The sequence below is a fragment of the Alligator mississippiensis genome, chromosome 1, assembly GCF_030867095.1.
Source record: "Alligator mississippiensis isolate rAllMis1 chromosome 1, rAllMis1, whole genome shotgun sequence".
NCBI lineage: Eukaryota > Metazoa > Chordata > Crocodylia > Alligatoridae > Alligator > Alligator mississippiensis.
The window spans coordinates 107,571,548-107,593,279 of NC_081824.1; the positions used below are offsets into that span (position 1 = coordinate 107,571,548).

Genomic DNA, 21,732 nt, shown 5'->3' on the forward strand with positions numbered 1-21,732 from the left:
TTAGAGCTCTGGGTCCTACCCCACAGCCAGCTTCCTATCCACCTGACTATCAAGCAATTAAGCCTGCAATCCTCCATTTTTTCCATGAGGACAACATGGAATACTAGATCACAATGACAACCTCCTCTCTCCAATGACAACCTCCTCTCTTTTATCCAGGTGGTGAACTACCTGGTCATAGAAGGAGATGAGATTGGTAAGACAAGACCTGCCCACGATGAAGCCATGATGGCTGTCATTCAGAATCCTACCTTCTGCAAATGTATTGCACATAGACTTCATGATGATTATTTCCAGGATTTTCCCTTGGATAGAAGTTAGGCCAGTGGTTCCTAACCTATTTTTGCTGTGACCATCAACAGGACCTCCCAACCTGGCGCTGCAGGGGCTTCTGGGAGCAGAGTGCGGCAGTGGTGGCCAGGGGGTGGGGGCAGGGGAGTTGCCATTGCCTCCTTTGTATGCAGCGGCCCCACCCCACCCCTGCCCACTCCGCCTGCCCACCACTCCCGGGCCATGCACGTGAGTGTATGTGTGTGTGCAGGCCCTTTGTGACCCTACTGAGGGCCCCCTGCAACCCTGATTTGGGTCGTGCCCCAAGACTGGGAACCAATGAGTTAGGCTAATTGGCTTATAGTTGCCCGGGGCATCTCTCATCCCCTTCTTGAAGATGGGCACAACATTGGCCCTCTTCCAAGTCACTCAGCAGATCATCTCCTTTCAACTTTAAAAAGGTACAGGGCTCTGATATTTTAAATTAATTAATTTGTTGAGCTCTGCATGGAAAATATATCTTTAAAAATACTGTTCAAGGCCCTAAAAAAAACCTAGCATCAGATATTTTATAGAATACACATATTGCAGAATGCCTATTTATAGAACCCCATCACAGATGGGATCTTTGTCCAGACATATAGAAAGGAAAGGATAGTGTCACCACCTTCAGAGGCAGAGGCAAAGGCAGAGGCCGAATTACCTAAGGAGTCTGGTGGGGTTTAAATAAGCCACTGGCCCTTGCATCTCTACCCCTTCAGCCTCAGCCCACTCTCACTCAGATTAGCCACCTCTAACCTAAAAACCCTAAGCCTACTGTAGGAGCAGCATTTCTAGTCTGCCAACAGCAGTGAACTAGTCACACTTTTGGAAAGTGGGAAGAAATTCTTTCTCTGGAGAATAATTTCCTTCACCTTTCCCACAGCAGCTGAGAGACCTAATCAAAACAGTTACCATATATGGTTCAAGTTATTGCCACTTAGAAGGTGGTAGGTTTCCAGGATGAACTCCTGATCCAAATCCTGATCCTGAAAAAAACACAACTGGAAACAAATGTAGAAAAAGGTATTCCATAAGAAATCTGGGATTCCTAATATATACAATATCAGTAAGGCAAGCCTCTCTGCATCTGTTATGTGGGAGGGGGGCACTAAAAAGTCCCAATGAAAAGACTAGCCAGAAGTGAAGTTGGAAGTTGCTCTGCCAAGAAATAAACAATGATCAGTACTGTATGAGTTATTCTCAGTTTGCTCCCAGGTAAGTCAATAAAGTTTCATGCCAATTAAACCAGATATCTTGCCTCTGTCTTGTCTCTACCTCCCCACTGTCAACCCATGTGCTGTCTGATAATACTCTCTGATGAATGTCGTCTATGACAAACAGAAGCCTGTTCAGTGCAACAGCATTGGATCACATTATTCTCTGATCTAAGGTTTTTTAGGATCTTCCTTTAGTCTTGCCCATTGAATTTTCTCTCTCTCTTTCATTTTCTAGTGTGTCCAGTCTGTTCTCTGCCATTCAAAGCCTTGCTATTTAAGTTGCTTACTGCAATGAGTATACACAAGCTAAGAAACTTAACTTCTCTAATTCCATGACTTGGCATCAGTCTTCTGCATCACTGGCAGTCCACCCTTCCCTATGCTTCATTATAAATGCACTTCAATCTGGCTATAGAAACAGTTCTTCCAGAGATGAGAGGATAAAGTCAGTTTCTATAACCAAATGGTCCTTATGCTCTCTGCTGACATGGCAGACAAGGTAGCCAATTAATGCAATTCATGATTTGTGATGTGGGCACCTGTCCTCTAGGTATCTAAGTGAAAATCAATACATTTCACAGAATTAATTTCAAAGATCTAGAGGGATAAAATGCAAGAAACTTGAGCAGTCACACTGTTTACCAAAAGATAAAAATGGCTCTGTTTTCTGTCAATGCCTTCAAATGCATTCTCACTATAATGGGATGTATGTTTCTTCAACTGACATTATACTATAATAGAAAAACTTAATGTGATGGTCTCTTCCCATAAGTGCATTTACATAAATATTTTACTTAGTAAAAACCCTCATTGTATGTTCATGTTATAGCTATTATACATAATGACCGTCAAAAGAAAAAAATAATAATAATCTGTATTATATACCAGTGAATAACTTCCAGGCAGTCCATGTCAAGATCCATGCACTTGCTAAGGCAACCCAACAAATAAAAGCACTATTTCCATTTCAATATTTATGAAACAAAAATCCACCTAGTAACTCATAAAAAAAAAATCCACCTAGTACCTCATAAAATAGAGAAGTGTTTACTAAACTCTCCAAAAAAATATTAACAGATTAACACAGGAGAAAATGTTTTCTTCCTTTTGGATTACTGGACTATCTTACAAATGAAATGTAGAAGTCAATGTTTAATACTTGCAAAATCTCAATATCAGAGTGGCCAGCTCTTGTGATTTCATAATAACATATATAATTTTAGGGATTTTATTTCCTCTGTCTCAAGGGAGCGTTATATGAGCCTCCAAGCTACCATATTGTCCCTTATTCATAATGAATGCCACTTCTCATTGTTAAATACTAGATCAAAGGACTTTTGGAAGTCTGCGTATACAATGACAACCTCCTCTCTCTTATCCAGGTGGTGAATTACCTGGTCGTAGAAGGAGAAGAGATTGGTAAGATCCACGATGAAGCCATGATGGATGTGGCATTCATTATGAAGCCTAAGGACTGAAGCTGGCAAAATGGCCATTTTCCTATTCTCTGCATGTGGAAGGATATGGACTTAATAAAGGTGGCTGCCATCACCACCATTTTAAATGAGATTTGAACTGTCCAGAAACAAAATGGCCTCTTTCTTACATTTAGGTGTCTAGACTGGGTACTATTAATACATAAAGTATAAATAGATGTCACCAAGTGAAGTGGATCAGCTGTGCCAGGATGTGTCCTAGCAGAGATGATTTGCTTCACTAGGGAAACACACAGAGCCTGTCGTCCTGTGAAACAATGGGCAATGTATTCCCTGCTTCCAGGGGATCTCTAGGGCACATCTATGTAAGCAGGGAAAACTGTGGTATAAAGTTCCATAAAACTAACCATAAAGCTAACAGACGTCTGCTGCAATAAAGTGGCAGAAACAATGACCACCTTTTGTCAGGGCCACAACTTTGGACATTTGTGGTGCGACAAACAGTATAACATTTGTTTGCTTTCCCCTTGTGGTCAAATAAAAATTGCTATGGAGGCACAAAGGCAAGATCTGTATGCACCATATATAGTATGTGGAGCAGCAGAAACTCCATAAAATGTAAACTGGGAGAGTAAGGGAAGTGAACCGTATAGGATAATGACAAGAGAGCAGCTTCTTCATCCTTGGGACAGAGAAAAATATAGATTGCTGCATGTGTATTTAGGGCTGGATTTTTAAAGATCTCACAAACTTTCGGGATAGTCAGTGTCACACTAAATCTTAAATGGTGAGATAGGATATTAAAATACTGGCTATTTTTTTCTTAAATATGCAAATATTTTGGAATGTATGTGGGTTTGCAATACTTCAGTGTGGTATATTTCTCCACTGTTCTGTTATAGACTATATCTGTTAACAATATTCAGCTGCATATTCTAGCTACAAAGGCCCAGATAGCTTCAATACAGTTGAAAGTTCCAGGCAACCTACACAACACCATCTGGGGCCTCACTTTCTTTTGATTTTTCCATAAATAAGCAGATGTTAATTGCAAAGGCTTAGAATTTGAGCACAGCTTAACTATATTACAGCAGCATTAGTACTGTGTTTACTTGACAAGTCATATTTTTGATAAAAAAAAAATAATAGTTTCTCTTGGAACATGCCAGTATCATCACCAAAATTCCAGTGGATTTTTCTTAGTGGAATGCATTTGACTCTGGACTTTATTCATGTGTTGAACTTCAGGACAAGCTACAAGCCATATCTGTCTACTCTGCCTTTTTCAGGGGAAGAAAATGGCTTCTGAGAATAAGGAAGACTCGTGTTTGCAATGATTAACAAATGTAAAGGGCAGAATTAAAATGATCAAGGTCAAATCTGGAATAACTCAGTCTGAGAACACTTGCCATTAAGCCTGAAATTCTAACTCTGGTAAAACTTCTGGTTGCTCTGTTTTTCAGGACAGACAAGACAAGTTACATTTGGTAACAATTTTGTAAGTTTTGATATTTTAAAACAATTGGGCTTGGTCATTATGGAAGAAGTTTTAGGCTCCTGTTCTGCAAAGGTTCAAGGATGTTTCAGAAACTAACAGAAATATCAAAATGAAACCCTTTGGTGTGAAATGGTCATTTACTGGACTATATCACTTCTCAAAATAGTTGTCCTGCTTTGCAACATAGGTATTCCAATGGGTCAAAAGCTTTTTGGTTTCTGTGACAACCACTGCTGCACCAGGAGTTGCATCACTGGTAAATCCTGCCCAAGGTTCATCTACTACAGAGGTGCAGCCATTTTTAAATTTCTAGACCTTCCATCGACTCATACCAATAGGTACATTTAGAAATGCTGCTATCGGTGTTCTCCACTGCTGTGGAGTTTCTCACTTTATCTCAGACGTACCTTGTGGGCAGCCATTAGTTTCTGAAACACTTTTGTATATACATGTCCTTAACACCATTGTGAACCTTGCCATCATTATGAATAACCTTTACTGATGGGGTTTGCAGGGTCAGGGCCTTAGTATTTAGTGCTAACCAAAGAACCACACAAAGGCCCATAACAGAAAGATGCAGGAAGGAGTAGAAGAAACAGCAGAAGAAGGAGGAGGAAATAAAAAGATTTCTTTAGGGCATCAATATTTGAGACTCGAGAAAGGAATTAAAATGTCATTAACGAAGCTAAGCCATGCAGTAAGACTGAGAACCATACCTGTAAATCTGCACCATTCCTGCTTGAGCTAAGATTAACTTCATACAGCAGGACTGAAAAAAATATCTTTTTACTTGTTATTAGTGTGAACTGAGTAAACTGTCACTTTCTGACTTAAGTAATCATTGCAAGATTAATCATTTGGGGTTGATTTATAAAATCTGAAGAAGTGAATTTCTTTCTCACCTCCTTTCATCGCAGTTCGAAAAAATCACAGAACATTGGCAATCTGATCTGCAAAGAGTTCCATACATAGGGGCAGTTGCTGCTACCAATGAAGTGAAAAAACTCCCTTTGATTTCAGTGAGAACAGGCTTCAAAGATTTTGATAGGTTTGGGTATGTATCTTTGAAGTTCACTCATAACTAATTAAATTATTCTTAAAACAGCAGTATTGCCTGCTTTATCAAATTTATCCTCTCATGATACTTAGATACTTTTCTAGAGTTTCATTTCCTGAATTATGTCAAGTCAGAATCTCAACTTTCATTTAAAAGTAGTATTCCTCTACATGTGGCTCTTGGGCAATGTGTTGACATGAAGACCCTCAGATATTGCTTATAGCCATGTCAAAGTAAAATATGAAAATTGTGGTTGACAGGTAAAGCAAAGTATGATGTTAGATGTATCATGCTAATGTTCCGTTCTATTGCCTAAAAGTCAGTGAAATGTGGGGACCTTTAAATGAAAAAAGAAACAGTAATTCAGTGGACAGATGTATAAGTATATAACTCTGGAAAGATGAGGAGAATAGGACTTACTGTTCAAAAGCATATATCACCTGACCTGAAGTAAGCAGTTCTTCTGTTTATTCCTGTACTTTTACAATAGAGCTAAATCACTGCATCTTTAAACCTGAATAAATGTGGTTTAGAGTTACAGCAGCTTAGCCCCATTTATAGTGGTTTTAGGAAAAGCTGAGAGAGTTGCTTCAATTCAACATCTCTCATTCTTGTATAGAAGATCTGAAAATATTAACCCCTATTGCTCAAAACCCAAAAAGCAAATAAAAACCCAGAATATTTAGGTAATTAAAAACATAATGATTTTAAGCCAATTTCAAAATTTGAGGCCTCCTCCAAATGTTATCATATTTCATAAGAGGAATGCTATATCCAGTGGATTTAAAAAAAATAATAATTGTAGTGATACTTAGGGTTAAACCTGACATTACAACTTGCAGTTTATGATGCATCCAGCACTTATGACTGGAAGAGTGAAAGCTCTTTAGAACAAAAATTCTGCCTCTTTTTTGTTCATAAATAGCAACATTCTCTAAGTTAATCTATAACAAAAACCCATATCTTTAAAGGCTTGTTCCTTCCTTGCAAATCAAACAAAATAATATCATTGTGAATATTAAAACAATAAATTTTAGTTACAAGTCAAATAGTATTCTCTCTTTTCTGCATTTGGACAATTTTACAAAGTTACCAAATCAACTGACAAAAATAACTTTATGTATACTAATAGAAACAATGCATATTACAGAATGCAGTCTCAGTTCTCAAAGGTAAAATTCAAATTTTGAACATTGTGAGCTATGAAATTCAAATTTTGTTTTCATAGAAATTCAAGCCTAAAATGCGTTGGTCATGAATAAACAGAAATGCAGAATTTGTTTATTAAAAGAGTAAGGGAAATTACAAAAGGGACATATAAGTTATTTATGGGAAATTTTGAGTAGAAGTTCAAGGTAAGGTTCTTTCATTATTTTTAGTCCTAATGCCCTCTACAATATTAATCTGTCTTAGGACCTATGGCATGTGGTATTTAATAACAATGTGCTGGTTATATTACAAAATCATGGGAGCAGGGACTTTTTCTCTACAAAGTACTTATCAGAAGCAGGTCTTGGGCTATAGACCTGGCCACTTTAAAAAAATGGATTTAGGAGCACTTTTGTATGTTTGACAGCATCTGCTTTACACTATGATATTTCCATTTTTTAAAGATTGAATACAGAATGGTGAGGAGTGGGCAAGAACTGAGAAGTGCAATTAACTTCATGCATCTATTACAGTGCCACTTAAACCCAGAAAGAATATTTCAGAGTCTAATGTGAGGGGTTTATTTTAGTACATGTTTATGGACTATGAGCTGGAAAACACATATTTCTCATGTATTAATACCAGTTTGGGGATCTGGTCACAGTACAAAAGGCTATGATTTGCATAGTGACACATTCTTATGGTGTTACTGTATACTCACCTATGTCACAAAACAGAACACACCTGAATTTTGTTTATGGATTATTAGAACTTTTACTAAGAGTGGAATAAAATTAAGATTACTTTGAGCCTTCTACACACAAAATGACCTTTGCAGTAATGGCTAGTTTTTTTAAAGCAGTGAGCACTCTGTCCTCTTCAGAAGACAATTAGTAAAGGGTATTTCTTCACTGGTTTTCACTTCATGAAATAATTTGTGACAAAGCTGTCTCAACATAACAGGTCAGGAATTTTCTCCCCCTCCACCCCCCCAACCCAAAATGAGAGTTATAATACTACTTAAAATATGACAAAAGTAAATATCTGCTTGGATAGGGGTGGCTTTGCTTTGTTTAACTCATTGTGTAATTTTGTACTTTCATTAATATTTGACTCTAAGTGTGAAATACCCTGCAAGCTCTATGAAAAAGACACAATGAATATGTTCTAATACAGCATTATGGTTATAGCTTTAAACATTCAGCTTAGGAGCTACCAACATATGTCATTTGAATTCACTTTCATTCTATCCAACGTAGGGTTTTTTAAGTTATTAGTTATTCTATTAATATTAAGCATTATTCTGACTTCAGATATGCTTGCATAATTCTTGGTTGAATGCAATAGGATTTCCATTGACATACCCTGAAGGCAAAATTGGGTTCTGTATGTGAAAGGTGGCAAGTTATAGATGAATTCAAGTTGAACACCATCATTTTTAAATTTATATAATTTAAAGTAGATACATAAAAAATAAGAGGGGAATTGGAACCAAAAAACTTAGGTAGTTAGGTTGATTGTGAGCAAACTATTAGTAATGACTGAAACAAGATTCAGCCCTTCTGATTTGCACAGCTTAAATCTACATACTGGGATAAAAAAAAAAAAGAAAAAACCTAGCTCATTAACATACCAAAGTATCCTACAAAGGCTTAGATTCATTGTGCCTTTGACAATTTGACTCCAGGCAAAGGTATGTGGAAACTTTTGATGTTGGGAGAACATAAGCATGTACAGGGAGTAGCAGGTCTTTATTCATTACACATTTGCAAAAGATTTTTAAAACCATCTTTGAAGATGGAAAGTAGAGGCTTCCAGTCAGAAAGTTTGTCTATTACTTCATATTTTTCTGTTTTGAAAAAAAGTCTTCATATGGCATTAAACAGACCTTTCAGTCCACAGAGAAACTCATACAGTTAGAGTGTGCTTGTACCTCAGAGCAAGCCACTGGTCACAACCAAAGCTAACTTTTATTTCCTGACCCAGGCAGTGTTTTAAATCAAGATACACCTGATTTTGTAATGTTCAAATCCAGGGGTGACTAGAAGCACAAACAACTGCACTGAGTTGAACTGGGTTGTACCAGGGCTCAATCTGGCTGTAAATGTGAATATAATTTTACATAATATAAAATATTTTATAGGTTATACAATTAATTTTGAATAAAATTTAATTAAATAAAAACACTAATTTATGTATGTATTTATAGACTTTCTTTATTAACACTCCTGGTACAGCATTTTCAGATTGAAGTTTATGCAGGATAGTCATTTGAGCTTTTCTACTAGCTCTTGACTAGCCTTTTAAAACTGGAGGCTCAATTTTTTTTAAAAGAGACTCAATTTAAAAAAAAATGTTAGAATGAAATGAAATAGTTCAATAGTATCAAATGAAACAGTTTATGTAGCCAAGCAGTTAACATGTCGAAAGGAGATCCCCTTCCATTCAGTTAACTCTGCCCGCGGGTTATGGTCTGACTCAGCTCACATCTGTTCTTAAATTCCAATTACTCATAGCTCACCCAACAATATTTCTGCAACTGTAGCCCTTTCAATGTCAGGAATTACACTGTTCATGTTAAATTAAGGGATAATATATATCAGAGTAAAAACAACAACAACAAAGACCAGTTGGTTAAAATCAGTGGGTGCACCTACACATCAAATTTAAGTGATGCAATAAACTCTGGCACAGTTTGCAGCAACTACATATGCTCCCAGGACAGCAGCAATTTGAGCTGGGGTGGAGCAGGCCTGGGCTGGCAGGGTGTATGGGGGGCCAGCCCTGGGCTCTGGGTGACAGCCTTGGGCAGCATCGAGGCCAGTTGGGGCATGAGGGTGCAGAATCTGCAGAGCTGTATTGCTAGGCAGCAGCCAGGAGTCTGGTTCCTGCCCAGTTGCCATCTACATGTGCATTCAGCACAGTTAATTACTCTGCCATAAATAGAACTGTCCTCGACAGTACTATCTATCTATCAGTACTATCAGAAGGGACATCTATTCCAACCCTCTTCTCAGGGGAGGATCATCCCTGATTAATGGATACCAACAAACCTGCTTGTGAACATTTTCAGGGATGGAGGTTCCATAACTTCTCTAGGCAATCTGTTTCAATGCTTAACTACCCTCAGAAAATTCTTCCTAATCTCCAACCTAAATTTCTTCTACTGCATCTTGAGTCTACTGCTCCTGGGCTTGGCCCCTATAGTCACAGAGAAAAGCCCATCTCCATCCTTTCTATAATTGCCCTTCAGGTATGTGAAGACAGTTATCAAATCCCATGTGAGGCTTCACCAATGCTGAACAGAGTGAAAGAATCACTTTCCTTGATTTGAAAATGATGCTCCTGTTAAAACAATTCAGTGGCTAATTAGCCCCACAGTAAATTCTCAGTGTTTACATGCACACCCATATTAGGGTGCAGTAAACTAATTGTCAGCACAAGTACTATTCTATGGTGGCATTACTTAGTGTGCCACAACAGGTGTACACATTAATGGGGCTGGCTGGGACACGAGAGTACTTCAGTGCAGGGACTGCCTGCCAGCTAGCCCCACACTGGAGCACCCTCATGCCCCAGCTAGCCCCTCTATAGCACCATGAGCCAGGTTGGACCCCTGGGCTAGCAGACTAACTCCCTTCCAGCTGGGGCTGCTCCGACTAGCTCAACATGCTGCAGCTGGTTCAACATGCTACAGTCCTGGGTGCACATGCAAATGTGGCACCCAAGAGCAATAAACTCCAGTACAAACTGTGCCAGAGCTTATTGGTTTGCATTAACAGCGTGTGTAGGTGCACCCAGCATGTTGTTGGCTTTTTTTGCACTAAGCACACACTGTTGGTTCATGGTCTACTTATGGGCTACTGTAATCCCTAGGTCCTTCTCTGCAGTATTGCAGCCTAATCAGTCATTCCCAGTCTGGATTTGTTCATATAGTTATTCTGCCCCAAGTGCAAGATTTTTGCAGTTATCCTGGTCATCTGATGGGCAGATCACTGGGGAACCCCACTTAATACCTTTTCTCAACTAGATAATGAGTCATTGATGACTACTAATTGAGCACAATGATCCAGCCAGTTGTGTATCAACCTTACAGTACTTTCAGATGTAAGTTTTAGTTCACTTGGAAGCATCAGCATGAATCTCCTATTATACTCTTTTCTATTAAATTCTACTCTTAGATGCATGTGTAAGGTTCCCATTAAAGTCAAAGTCAACAGGAATTTCAAGCCTTTAAGGAAGGATAAGGATAAGATATTCAAAGCAATATTTTGTGCTAAGTGTTCTCATGCAAATGAGCTAAACACATTTAAAAGGATCTTGATCCCCAGTAAAAAAATAGTTAAAACAGACACAAAACAAGAATATAGGAAAGAATGGATGAAAAAGGTGCTAGCTGATGAGAGCTAAGCTTTTAGATGAAAATAACTCCACGATTTAGATCTGCTTGTTCACTTTGTGTACAACTGGATATCAATTTAAAACAGCCAAAAAGGAGGATAAACTTTACAGAGGACATCTATATTTCATTGGTCATAACTCTTAATTGGTTTTAAATAATTATGAAAATATCCAAGATTGAATCATTCTAACATCTTTTTAAAAAAATGAGTATCTTCTGCTGTTGCTCAATCATCTCTATATCCTCCAGTTTTAAGAGACTAGTCAAGAGCTAGTAGAAAATCTCAATTGACTGTCCTGCATAGACTTCAGTCTAACAATGCTGTACCAGGAGCATTAATAAAGGAAGTCTATAAATACATACATAAATTAGTGTTTTTATTTAATTAAATTTTATTTAAAATTAATTGTATAACCTAGAAAAATATTTGACATTATGTAAAACATAATATTCAAGCAGTACATGTTTGCTCTTGAAAAATGACAGGAAGATAAACCACTGAACTGCTTAAAGTCACTTGGAAAACTCCTGAAACAAGAGCTGAAAAAAGTGCTAAAATAGCTTTGACAGATGTAAAGAGAATTTTCATTTTTATTAAGCTAGCTTAGTGTAGCGATTATTTCATTAAACATTCTTAAACAAACTGTGCACTGAAACCACACATGCACACAAGCATGCATGCACACACACAAATACCAGTTTCCTTCTTCCAATCTATGAATAAAAATGAGGTATAAGAAATTGATATCTATTAGTTCTAAAATATCTTTGGACTTGGGAAACAGAAATTAGAACAATACAGTCATTTGCAGATAATGCTTAATTTATTTAATAAAATCAGTTAGTTTTTTAATCAATCTGTATAAATATCCTGGATAATAATGGGGAGAGAAAGCATATTAAAACATTTTTTATATTTAAAACTGTTTTAAAATGTTGGTTTTTGCATTTCTAATTGCTCTCTAATTTCCACACTGTGTAACTTGACACCAAGGCACAAGTAAAAACAAATTATTTCCTAGTCAAATCAATAAATGCATCATGCACCATTTTTTAGTATAATAAGTGTAAAAACTAAGAATATTAATAAATATATCTTAAGATATGAGATTACATTAATCATGTACAGATATAGTCTTTTCCTTTGGTTAGCAAAAGAGTACTAAAATGTGTGTAAATGCTATATCTAGTTGCAAATCAAAATACTTTAAAAAGCTAACAGTGAAAATGAACTTTTCTTAAGGAAAATAACTAAAAAGTATAAATGGAAACCAAGATTAAAATCAGTTATTTAAATCCATGTTTCTTACTTGCTGAATTAAATCATGATTGAAATTGGCAATTTAAATCATTTTAAAAATTATTTTAATTTAATCATTCCAGTCTGTGGTGCCTTATGGTTTCAGCATTTCATAATGCATTTTATGCTATTTGAGCTGTTTTTATACAAAGAAGAGGCCCTTAGAACAGCCCTCAAATGAAGTGAAAACCTTGTCATACTTAATCCCATGGGAGTTTACCTTTGCTTTCACAAGTGCCAAGAATATTACCATCCATTATGTTTTAAAGTGTTTGCAGCTTGTAAGGCATCTACACCTAGGTTAAATAAACTCCAAATGATGGGACTTTTTTATTACTATTCTTATCCTTTGTGTAGGCAGCATCTTAGAAAAGAATTTGGATATTGTCTTAGGGTGCATACAGACATCATACTGAGAAGTCTAGGAAGTTAGATTGGGTTAAAAATAGCCACCCTATCTAACTGAGTGATCAGATGCATGCTGGGAGCCCAACTTAAGGTAAGTCAAGGAGGGGTGAGAGGTAGGAAGAATTAGGGGGGTTGGCAGAATTGGGAGACTAGTGGGGTCTGCAGGAGGACTTAGGAGGATCAGAAGGGTTTGGAGGGCTCACAGAGGTATTGGTGGGGTCTGGAAGTGATACAGTAGGGTCTGTAGGTTAACTTGGGGAGATCAGGGTGGGGGATGAGATTAGAGAGCCTCTCTGATCCCACCAATCAACCCCTGTTCCCAGCTCTCCACCCCCCACCAAACCTCACAATCCTGCCAAACTGTCCCCAAACCCTGAAACTACTCCCAGTGCCAGTTTTACTGGTGTTCACCTGATCAAAGTATGTCAGGGTCATGGAAAGAACAGGAAAATGGGGGGGGAGGGGTTGCAGCTCTGTGTGGGGGACTGGCTGGATTGGGGTTCTAGTGGCTCTTTGGGGTTAGTCCCCACCCTCACTTACCTTGATTGGGCTCCTGGTACTGGTGAGTGTTGGTAAAACCAGAACCAGAGGCAGTTTGTGGGCTGAGATGGGGGTAGATTCAGGGAGGCTAAAAATAGCCCAGTGGCAGGGGGGCATAGGAAAAGCACAGCCCCAGGGCTGAAACAGATAGGCTTACCCAGTCTGGGGGCTACACTGCAAATGTATATATTTATTTAAATCAATCTAACCATGGCCAATCGAACTTAGCGCACCTCTCAGGAGAACTAAGTTTAGATCAGCCTAGCCATTTTTTAACTAATCTCACTGTCGCAGAGCACTTAGGTGTCCTGCTCCTATAAAGAGTGGAAACTGTTAGGGAAAGAGCCCTAGCAGTGAGTGGGGAGCCCCAGCTGCTGGTTACCAGGGCAACCAGAGTGAGCTAGTGGCCCACACCTGCCAGCGGTCAGCTGACCGGAAGGGGCAGGGCCTGGCTCACATATAAACCCCAGGGCTGAGGCCAGGACAGTAGTTGCCTGCCAGCAAGGGGGAAGGAGCTCTCCCAGAGACAGGGCTGTGGCAAGCCCGAGCGCCAGGGAGGCGCAGAGCAAGACATGGCTGCAGAGAGCCTGAGCGCCAGGGAGGCATGGAGTGAGACAGGGCCACAGAGAGCCCAGGGAGGACCAGGGGGCCAAATTATAACAAGGCCCGGACCAAACAATGTCAGTTCCATCTGCGAGGCTTGAGGCCTGGTAAAGGAGTGGTTGGAGCCGCACATAACCCATAAGGTGAGGGTGCCCCAAAACACCCATTGTGACATCCATCCTGCAGCGGGACCCACCAGGGGTCCAGGGACCCACAGGCTCCTGGGAATCGATCTCAACCATGTCCAAGAGGACTTAGAGGCAACCTCCCTATCAATCATTTGATCAAAGATGTGGCAGGCGAGAACCGAGGGTGCCCATTGGGCCAACTTGGCATGGTAAGGGGGCCTGGGGAAGACCACGGCTATCCTACAGGACCTCGTCCCATGACACTCACCTTTGGGGAATGTCTGTACAGTTCAGCACTTAAATCAACCTAACTAGGGATCTAAGTGTAAGTTCTACATGTGTGCAAAGTAAATTAGAGTGGGCAGCTATTTTTAACTCACTCTAACCTCCTGAACGTCTGTATGAACTCTAAGTATATTTCTATCAAGATACAAAGTAAAGATGCTATGCAACATATGACAGGAAAAAGCTCTTAGCTTTACATTTTCAGCACTAGTTTAAACATTTCTTTTTAGTTTTGGATTGCTACTCTGAATTTAAACACAGCACAAACAATTTTATAATGCAGGGGTGGTAATCTATTGGCCATGGACTGGATCTGGCCTGTGGAACCTTTGGATCCAGCCTACAAATGTGGGGCTTTAGCAACATTCAGGTGCAAAGGCATAGGCGACTGGTGCCACCTGAGTCAGGGGGCATGTGCTTCCCCAGCCACTAGTCAGTGACCAGGGGTGGGGGGAGGTCCCCCCATGACCAATCTTGCTGACTGGTCCCCTCATAACCAATCTTGCTGAGTGGGGGGGAGGGGGGGGCACACAGCCAATCTTAGAAGTGGCCTCAGTGCTCTCAGAAGTGCCACCAGTGTTTCACCTGGTGCTCCCACTCCCCAGCCAGTGCTTGCAGGGAGGGCACCAGTGCTCCTGCCTGCCCTCTCTGCCCCTCACCTAAGCAGGGAGTGTGGCCTGTCAGGGGGTGCACCAGCACGCTCAGGGGGTGCACATGCACCCCCCATTCACTCCCTACACATTGCCACTGTGCAAGGGGCATCTTCTTTGGGCACTCTCCCCATGCCACTGCAGGAAACAGTGCTGGCTATGGAAGCTTTCCTTTTCTAGTCATGGAGACAAGTAACAAGTGGCAGGGTCCTATCACCTGCTTACTTCTGACCTGGAATGGGTTATTCCAGCCCATAGCTTGAAAAGGTTGTCCACCCTTATTATAATGCTTAAATTGCTGGTATATAGACATACAATCAAAAGTTTTAGGATTCACACAGCCCTGAAGAATTTTAGAGATTTTCTATGAATGTTGAATTGTTTAAAATAAAAATATAAAAAATGAAGATATCAGCCCAGATATTGGAAAAACCATCATGTTCACATGTGCAGGTGCACTCCCACAAAATGCACAAATGGCTTCACTTTTGCTGTTACTGTTATTTAAAGATGTAAATAATGTAACTTAGCAATCAAATTAACTAGTCTCAAAGCACCATTTACCTGAATGGGCTCTAAAGGAAGCTAATTGTTTCTACCAAAAGAGGGAGGCTTTAGTAAGGGAGCTAGCAGAATCAGGTATGCCAATTTTTTTTTCATAATTTATGAGTCAGAGAGTTCTAGTTCATCCTGACCAAAAAGGCCGGATACTATATTTGCCTCCTGACTGAGGATCTATCAGATATTAAGCTGATGCTGTACTTGATCTGAGCCAAAAGAATGAAGCATGCTCTTCTTTCATATTATAAAATATGTATAAACTCATTTATCTTGAACTGAGAACAGTTAGGAACTTATTTTATGAACTAATATGATTAAATTGCATGGGAACTTCATGTCTCTTGAAGGTTTCATTTAGTTTTCACCTCAGTACATCCAAAGCATGTACATATACCATTATGACTCTGCACTCCAGGCTCTCCCAGGAGTTATTTCTTATATGTCAGCACTGTCATGACCTATGTTAATTTTAAAGTCTGCAGAGCTTGCTAAATCTTCCTTTTCAAAAATACTTTATGACTTGTCTATTGGACTGAGCACAGGGCAGAAATCCGGAAAAAGAGTTTTGATTTTTTTTCACCAACAAGCTCAGGCAAGTCACTTTGAGCTAAGTCAGTTCCTTTGACTGCCCCAAATAATACAAATTGTATAGTATGCTTCTCTCAGCAGAGGTATAGATACTGAAGTGTGATGCAGGGCTTATCTAAATCAACTCCATGCTAGAAACACTGCTTGGAAGCATACTTCATACTCATTCCCACTCTGTCTCTGAAATGAGACAGTACAGCTGCCTTACAGTGGCCCTGAATATACCACAGACAGACCAAACACTTTTGGACTCACTTCTCTAGTCACTAAGTATAGAAATAATCCCTGAAGAGTCTAAGAACAAGATGATGACATGCTTATCTCTTTGCCATGATTTAATAGTAATGGGCAGGACATACTTCTTAACAGTGCTTCCAGGATCATCATTGAAGTGGTGTAGATATCTGTCTTGTTCAGTCCCTACTCAATCCATCCCAGCCATACAGTTGACACATTTATTTCCCTCTCTGCATTGTATCAATAAACTAGCTTGTGCTTTTCAAGGGGCAGAACTAAGGACACAGACAGAAGTGACAATTTGAAAGTAGTCTACAGAAGCCATGACCAAACAGAAGTGCATGGCTGCAGACCACTTTAAAAGAGCCCAACCCCATGAAAATCTGAGCCCTCATTGCATGAGGGTTCAGACGAACATGCTCCAAAACAGATCACCTTCCATAACTTGTGTCTACAGTGCTCCCAGCCCCAGAGCTGCTTTCAGAATGAGTGTGGGGAAGGGAACAGAGGGAGTTTGGTGTGGGGTTTCTTCAGCTAGTGCTGGAGGGTGGGGTGGGTGGATTAGAGATAGCCCGCTTCAGGGTGGGGCACTCCAATCCACCCGTCCCACCCTTTAGCATCAGCTGGAGACCCCAAGAATGAGCTCCCTTTGCTCCCTTTCCCCCTCTCTCATTCTGAAAACAGCATCTGGGATGGGAGGGGGGAATGGTATTGGTATAGAGATTGAGGCTGCAGGCTTGAAGCAAGCAGCTGGAATCCCCAACTCCCAGACACAACACCAAACTCATGTTGGGTCCAGGGGAAGGTTGCAACTCATAGCACTCCCTGCAAAGTGCTTTGAATTGTAACAAGGAGCTGCTTTTCTGTGCGCTAATGGTCTGTTCCTTCATCTGCCACCTTGATGGGAACACACTGATGGCAGGAGCTCTCTTGCTCCTGTTGCAAACTATGATACCTACCCATAGAGCACACCAGAATCAAGGCAGGCTGGCTCCCAATTCAGCTCCTAATTTTTGAGTGACAATAACATGATATTTATTAAGCTCACAGGTGCATTGGGAGGATACAGTAATTAACATTTGTACTGAGGTATGGGACAATATTAAATAATAGATATTCATTTATAATACAATTTTAAAGTTTTGTTTCTAACACAACAATTACATGTGACTCGATTCTTTGCATTTCTCTCCTAAGCATTTGTTGAACTAGTAAACTAGAAATTGTTAGTTTTCTAATGGCTTATGTGGACTTCCTACAAAGATATTTATTACTCAGTTTGTCATGGCTTATTTTTATCCAGTTGTATTTGGTTGCCACGATCTTGCCAAGAAATTTTTAGTCAAGATAAGAGCAGGTAGTATATACAGAGGCTGGCATTACAAATTATGGGCCAGGTTTTCTACTTTTCAGGTCCATTTTTAATGCCAGTTAATTTTCATGGTGTTACAATGATGTAAAACTATAGTAACACCCAGGTAAGCCATCTCCACATGTCTTGTACAATTAACACATAAAAGGTCATTGCCTGGAAGTGGACTATCATACAATGATATCTAGATAGTGCCTCAAGGCGCCACAAAAGATGGAGAATCTCTCCCTAGTTAAAAAGCCAAAGGCAACATTTAGACCAGTGGATCACAAACCTTTAGAATCAAGCCCCTGAGAAAATGTCAGCTCTTAGTTTTCACTCATTTTTTACTATGGAAAAATAATAGAGTAATTCTTATATTGCATAAGCTTAGAAAGGCCACAACAGGTCAGAATGTTTTTGAAACCATTGATTACTATTTGAAATCTCTTGGTTTAGCTCATGAATCATGTAGGTGTTTGCACATCTAAGAGTGCTAATATTGTGTGGCACTCTGAGGCAACCTTAAGACACAACACCTCATGGTGCTGCAGCACCCTGGTTGAGAATCACTGCATTAGGTCTTCCTTCCAATGATAATCTATGACGCTCCAGATTCTCTGGTTACCACATGATGCTTTCTAAAATTTGCATCTAATATACCTCATAGGGATGTTTTCTGACAATATGAATGATGTGTGACTGACAGTCTAATGGTATTCAAGACAAAAGGTATTCATCAAGAAATAAGAAGATTCATCCTCTTGTGGCCAGCAAGACCCTGTTTTACTTCTTCCCAGTCTATAATATGCTAGGGTATCCCTAAAAAGGAGACATTTCAATTGCTTTTAGTTTAAAAAAAATATTTTGCTGCAGTTCAGATTTGAAATTTCAGGCTCCATCACCTGCAGCAACAGAAAGATAATCCACCCTGAAACTATAGACCCAAATTAAAAATTCAGTATTCTACCATGGATTAAACTTTGAATCCATCTACTGAGTTAGATGTAAAAGTTAGCAACATACCCTTATTCCCCACCCCACCCCACACACACACATGTAAAAAATGACTTTTCCACAGCCTCACTGACTTATTGGTTGAAGGTCAAACTTCTGTAGAACTGAAACCTATTACCTGAAGACTCTATTGTCACACACATTCTTGTAGCTCATCAACACCTGTACATGTGATATATTTTATGCTTCCCTATCAGCAACCAACGGTAAAGAACTTCTCCTTTTAAATTAACACATACCAGAAACAGCAGCAAAGGATTACCATAAGTATATTTAATAAGCTTTGCACATTTGATATTAATTCTAAACTAGTTTGCATTAGGGATAGATCTACAACTGAAACGCTCATCAAACAATATAGACATATTCTGCTCTCATCCCTATGCTTACAACTTTCATTAAACATCTGCACATATCTAAGGTCAAATAGAATCTGCAGGTAGCAACTACAAAAAAAAAGCAGAATTTCCACCAAATCTGAGCAAACTGGTCTCAGCATTTGTGTTAGAGCTGTCAGGCTGTACCACCTGTTTTACTGGTATTTGCTGCCAGGAACAAATTACATAACCATCAACGACTGATCATACCAAAAAAAAAAATCGCATCCATTGGACAGCCTTATTTTGATGATCCTTAAATAATGAAACATCCCGCAAAAGAAGGGCAAGTCTTGACATTCTCCTAGTTTGCAGCCATTAGAAAACAGATTCATTGTCTAATAGTGCTTAATGTGAATCCTCTTACAACTAAATTAGAATTGAAAAATGAAAGATAAGCATGCAACTTTAATACAGTGAAATACCATAGAAAGAAAGAAGGAAGGAAGGAAAGAAAGAAAGAAAGATCAGAAGGGTTTTTAAAAGCCTATTTTTTTAATGTAATTATTAAACTTGGATGAACAGTGGAGTGATCCACAACACAAAAAGATTGGCATGAAATTCCACTAAACATTGGGGGAAAAAATGTGGCATTCTAAACAGCTTTCTGTCATACAGTGGTTGATAAAATATAGTTGTGTGTCTAAGATGTTATTTAAATATGAATGGTCAGGAAATATGAATTTTTCATGGACTTAAATATTTTAGGATAAAAGTTTCTTGGTTTATATGATTACTTCTCATTCTTTTCAGCCTACCGCTAAAGTACTTATTCAAGTACAACTCACTGGCTTCTTTGGGAGTTTTACCTGAAAAAGTATTTCGGGATCAGTACTGTTTTCTCTTAATCAACATTAAAACCTAGCAGACTTGTTCTCAACTGTGCAACTGATTCTGTGCAAACAGATCTCTTTGCTTCTGCTGCACCGCTTGCAGGGCCGCAGAGCTGAGCTCTAGCGTTCTGAACACACGTGCATCTCCCATCAGCAAAACTTGCATTAAACTCAGTTTTTGTCTACCTAAAGATTTCAGGATTGAACCATTTATATTTTGTCCAATCTCTTCATTTTAGTATCTAGAAGCTCCCCTTCTCTATCACTTTTAGTGTCACTGTCTAAGCGATGGTTGCTCAGGTTGCTATTTTTAGAGGCATGTAGTGATTTAGCTTCACTAACTAGTAGAGCCTCTGGCTACTGGGAGAAACATTTCTCATACAAAACACACATCCTACAGGAAAACTGCTGTTCCCTAAAAGCAATAAATCATACTGACACGCTGACTCAATTAAAGTGTCAAAGTACAAGTCTTTTTCTGTTAATTGTATTTGAAAATGGTTACCGTACCTTCTGTTGTAATCTCAGCCATAACAGCGATGGTAAGAGATACTCTGCAAAAAGGTCAAGTTATACTGGCAGCTTAGTTTATACTTCGCTAAGAGGAGATGAAGAATTAAAGGATGGGAGGTCCTCTGCTTCTCTTATTCTGTTTCTTCTTATTTCATGCTTCTTTTAACTTTGTTTTCTCTGCAGAGTCCTGCCCCTACCAGAACAACCTAAACCTTTCCCAAGGCAATGCTTGCAGCTCAAACTAAAGTATCAGATTCTAAAAAAATAGCCATGCCTCATAGCGAATCTTCAGCACGTTTTTTCTGATATCCTAAGAAACAGAAACACTATCAATAAAAATAATATCCAGCTCCAAATGGGACAGCAAAGCATAAAAAGGCAGCCAAAAGCAAAGGAACTGGAAAGAACTGTTTAAAGCTCCTGCAGCTTCCCTAATATAATTACAGTTCTTTTGGGAGGTAGTCAGAAAATATGAAATATAGAGTCCAAAGTAACCTTATCCATCCTAGCTCAAACTTATTCTTAGCACACTCAATGCTTAGCACATTCTTCCTGGCCTTATTTGGATTAGGGAGGGCCTTGTGAAGTCTGGCAGTCACTAACAGTGAGGGTAAATTTAGGTGATTTTCTCCACTTTGACTCTCAATCCCAGTTCCTGAGAAACAGCTCAGATCACATCACCCATGAATATCTGTACTTTCCCTTCTCTTTGGCAAGGAGATTTCACACACATGTGAGGATATCATAATGTAGTTTATGAAAGTTAGTAAATAAAATTATTGGCTGTATCCAGTATCCTTTAACATGTTAAACACACTGTGCACAGTTATTAAGCAGATCATATTTTTTCCAGCCTAATTCAAAGACAAAAACATTTGTAAATTTAAATAAACATTTATTTAAAATTCAGTGCCATTAGATTTTAATAAAAATATGAACATGAAAAATCTAGCAAATCACTATTCCCTACAGTGTCTGTATCCTCAAACTGCAGGGTTATTTGTTCTTGTACCTGGACACTTAAAGTGAAATTAACTACAATCTATCCTTGAACCAGCATTCCTTCACATGGGAGTCACTTGAAATCAGAAACTGACTCTAGCAGGACTGTAACTGGGGAACCTATAGTCAGCTAATCACTACAAAGGCTGGCATTTGCACTTCTGAGCTCTGCTACATGACTAGTATGCACCTAGCTGTGTGCTAGGGTGTAACGAAATGAATCTGTTTATATGGTGGGCAACACATGGAAGGGGAGTCTCGTTGAACC

The 21,732-nt window shown here is 39.2% G+C and overlaps 1 protein-coding gene across 2 annotated transcripts in view; it reads right to left on the minus strand.

Annotated features, from left to right (window-relative positions):
- TRDN (triadin) overlaps positions 1-20,893 on the minus strand; it is a 130,097-nt gene extending 109,204 nt beyond the window's left edge. For both annotated transcript variants that reach the window (XM_019479485.2, XM_059733444.1), the window contains exon 1: positions 20,460-20,893. In XM_019479485.2, the coding sequence (XP_019335030.2) occupies positions 20,460-20,481 (22 nt within the window). In that variant the 5' untranslated portion in view covers positions 20,482-20,893. The remainder of the gene's footprint in view (positions 1-20,459) is intronic.
- Between the last annotated feature and the right edge of the window lie 839 nt (positions 20,894-21,732).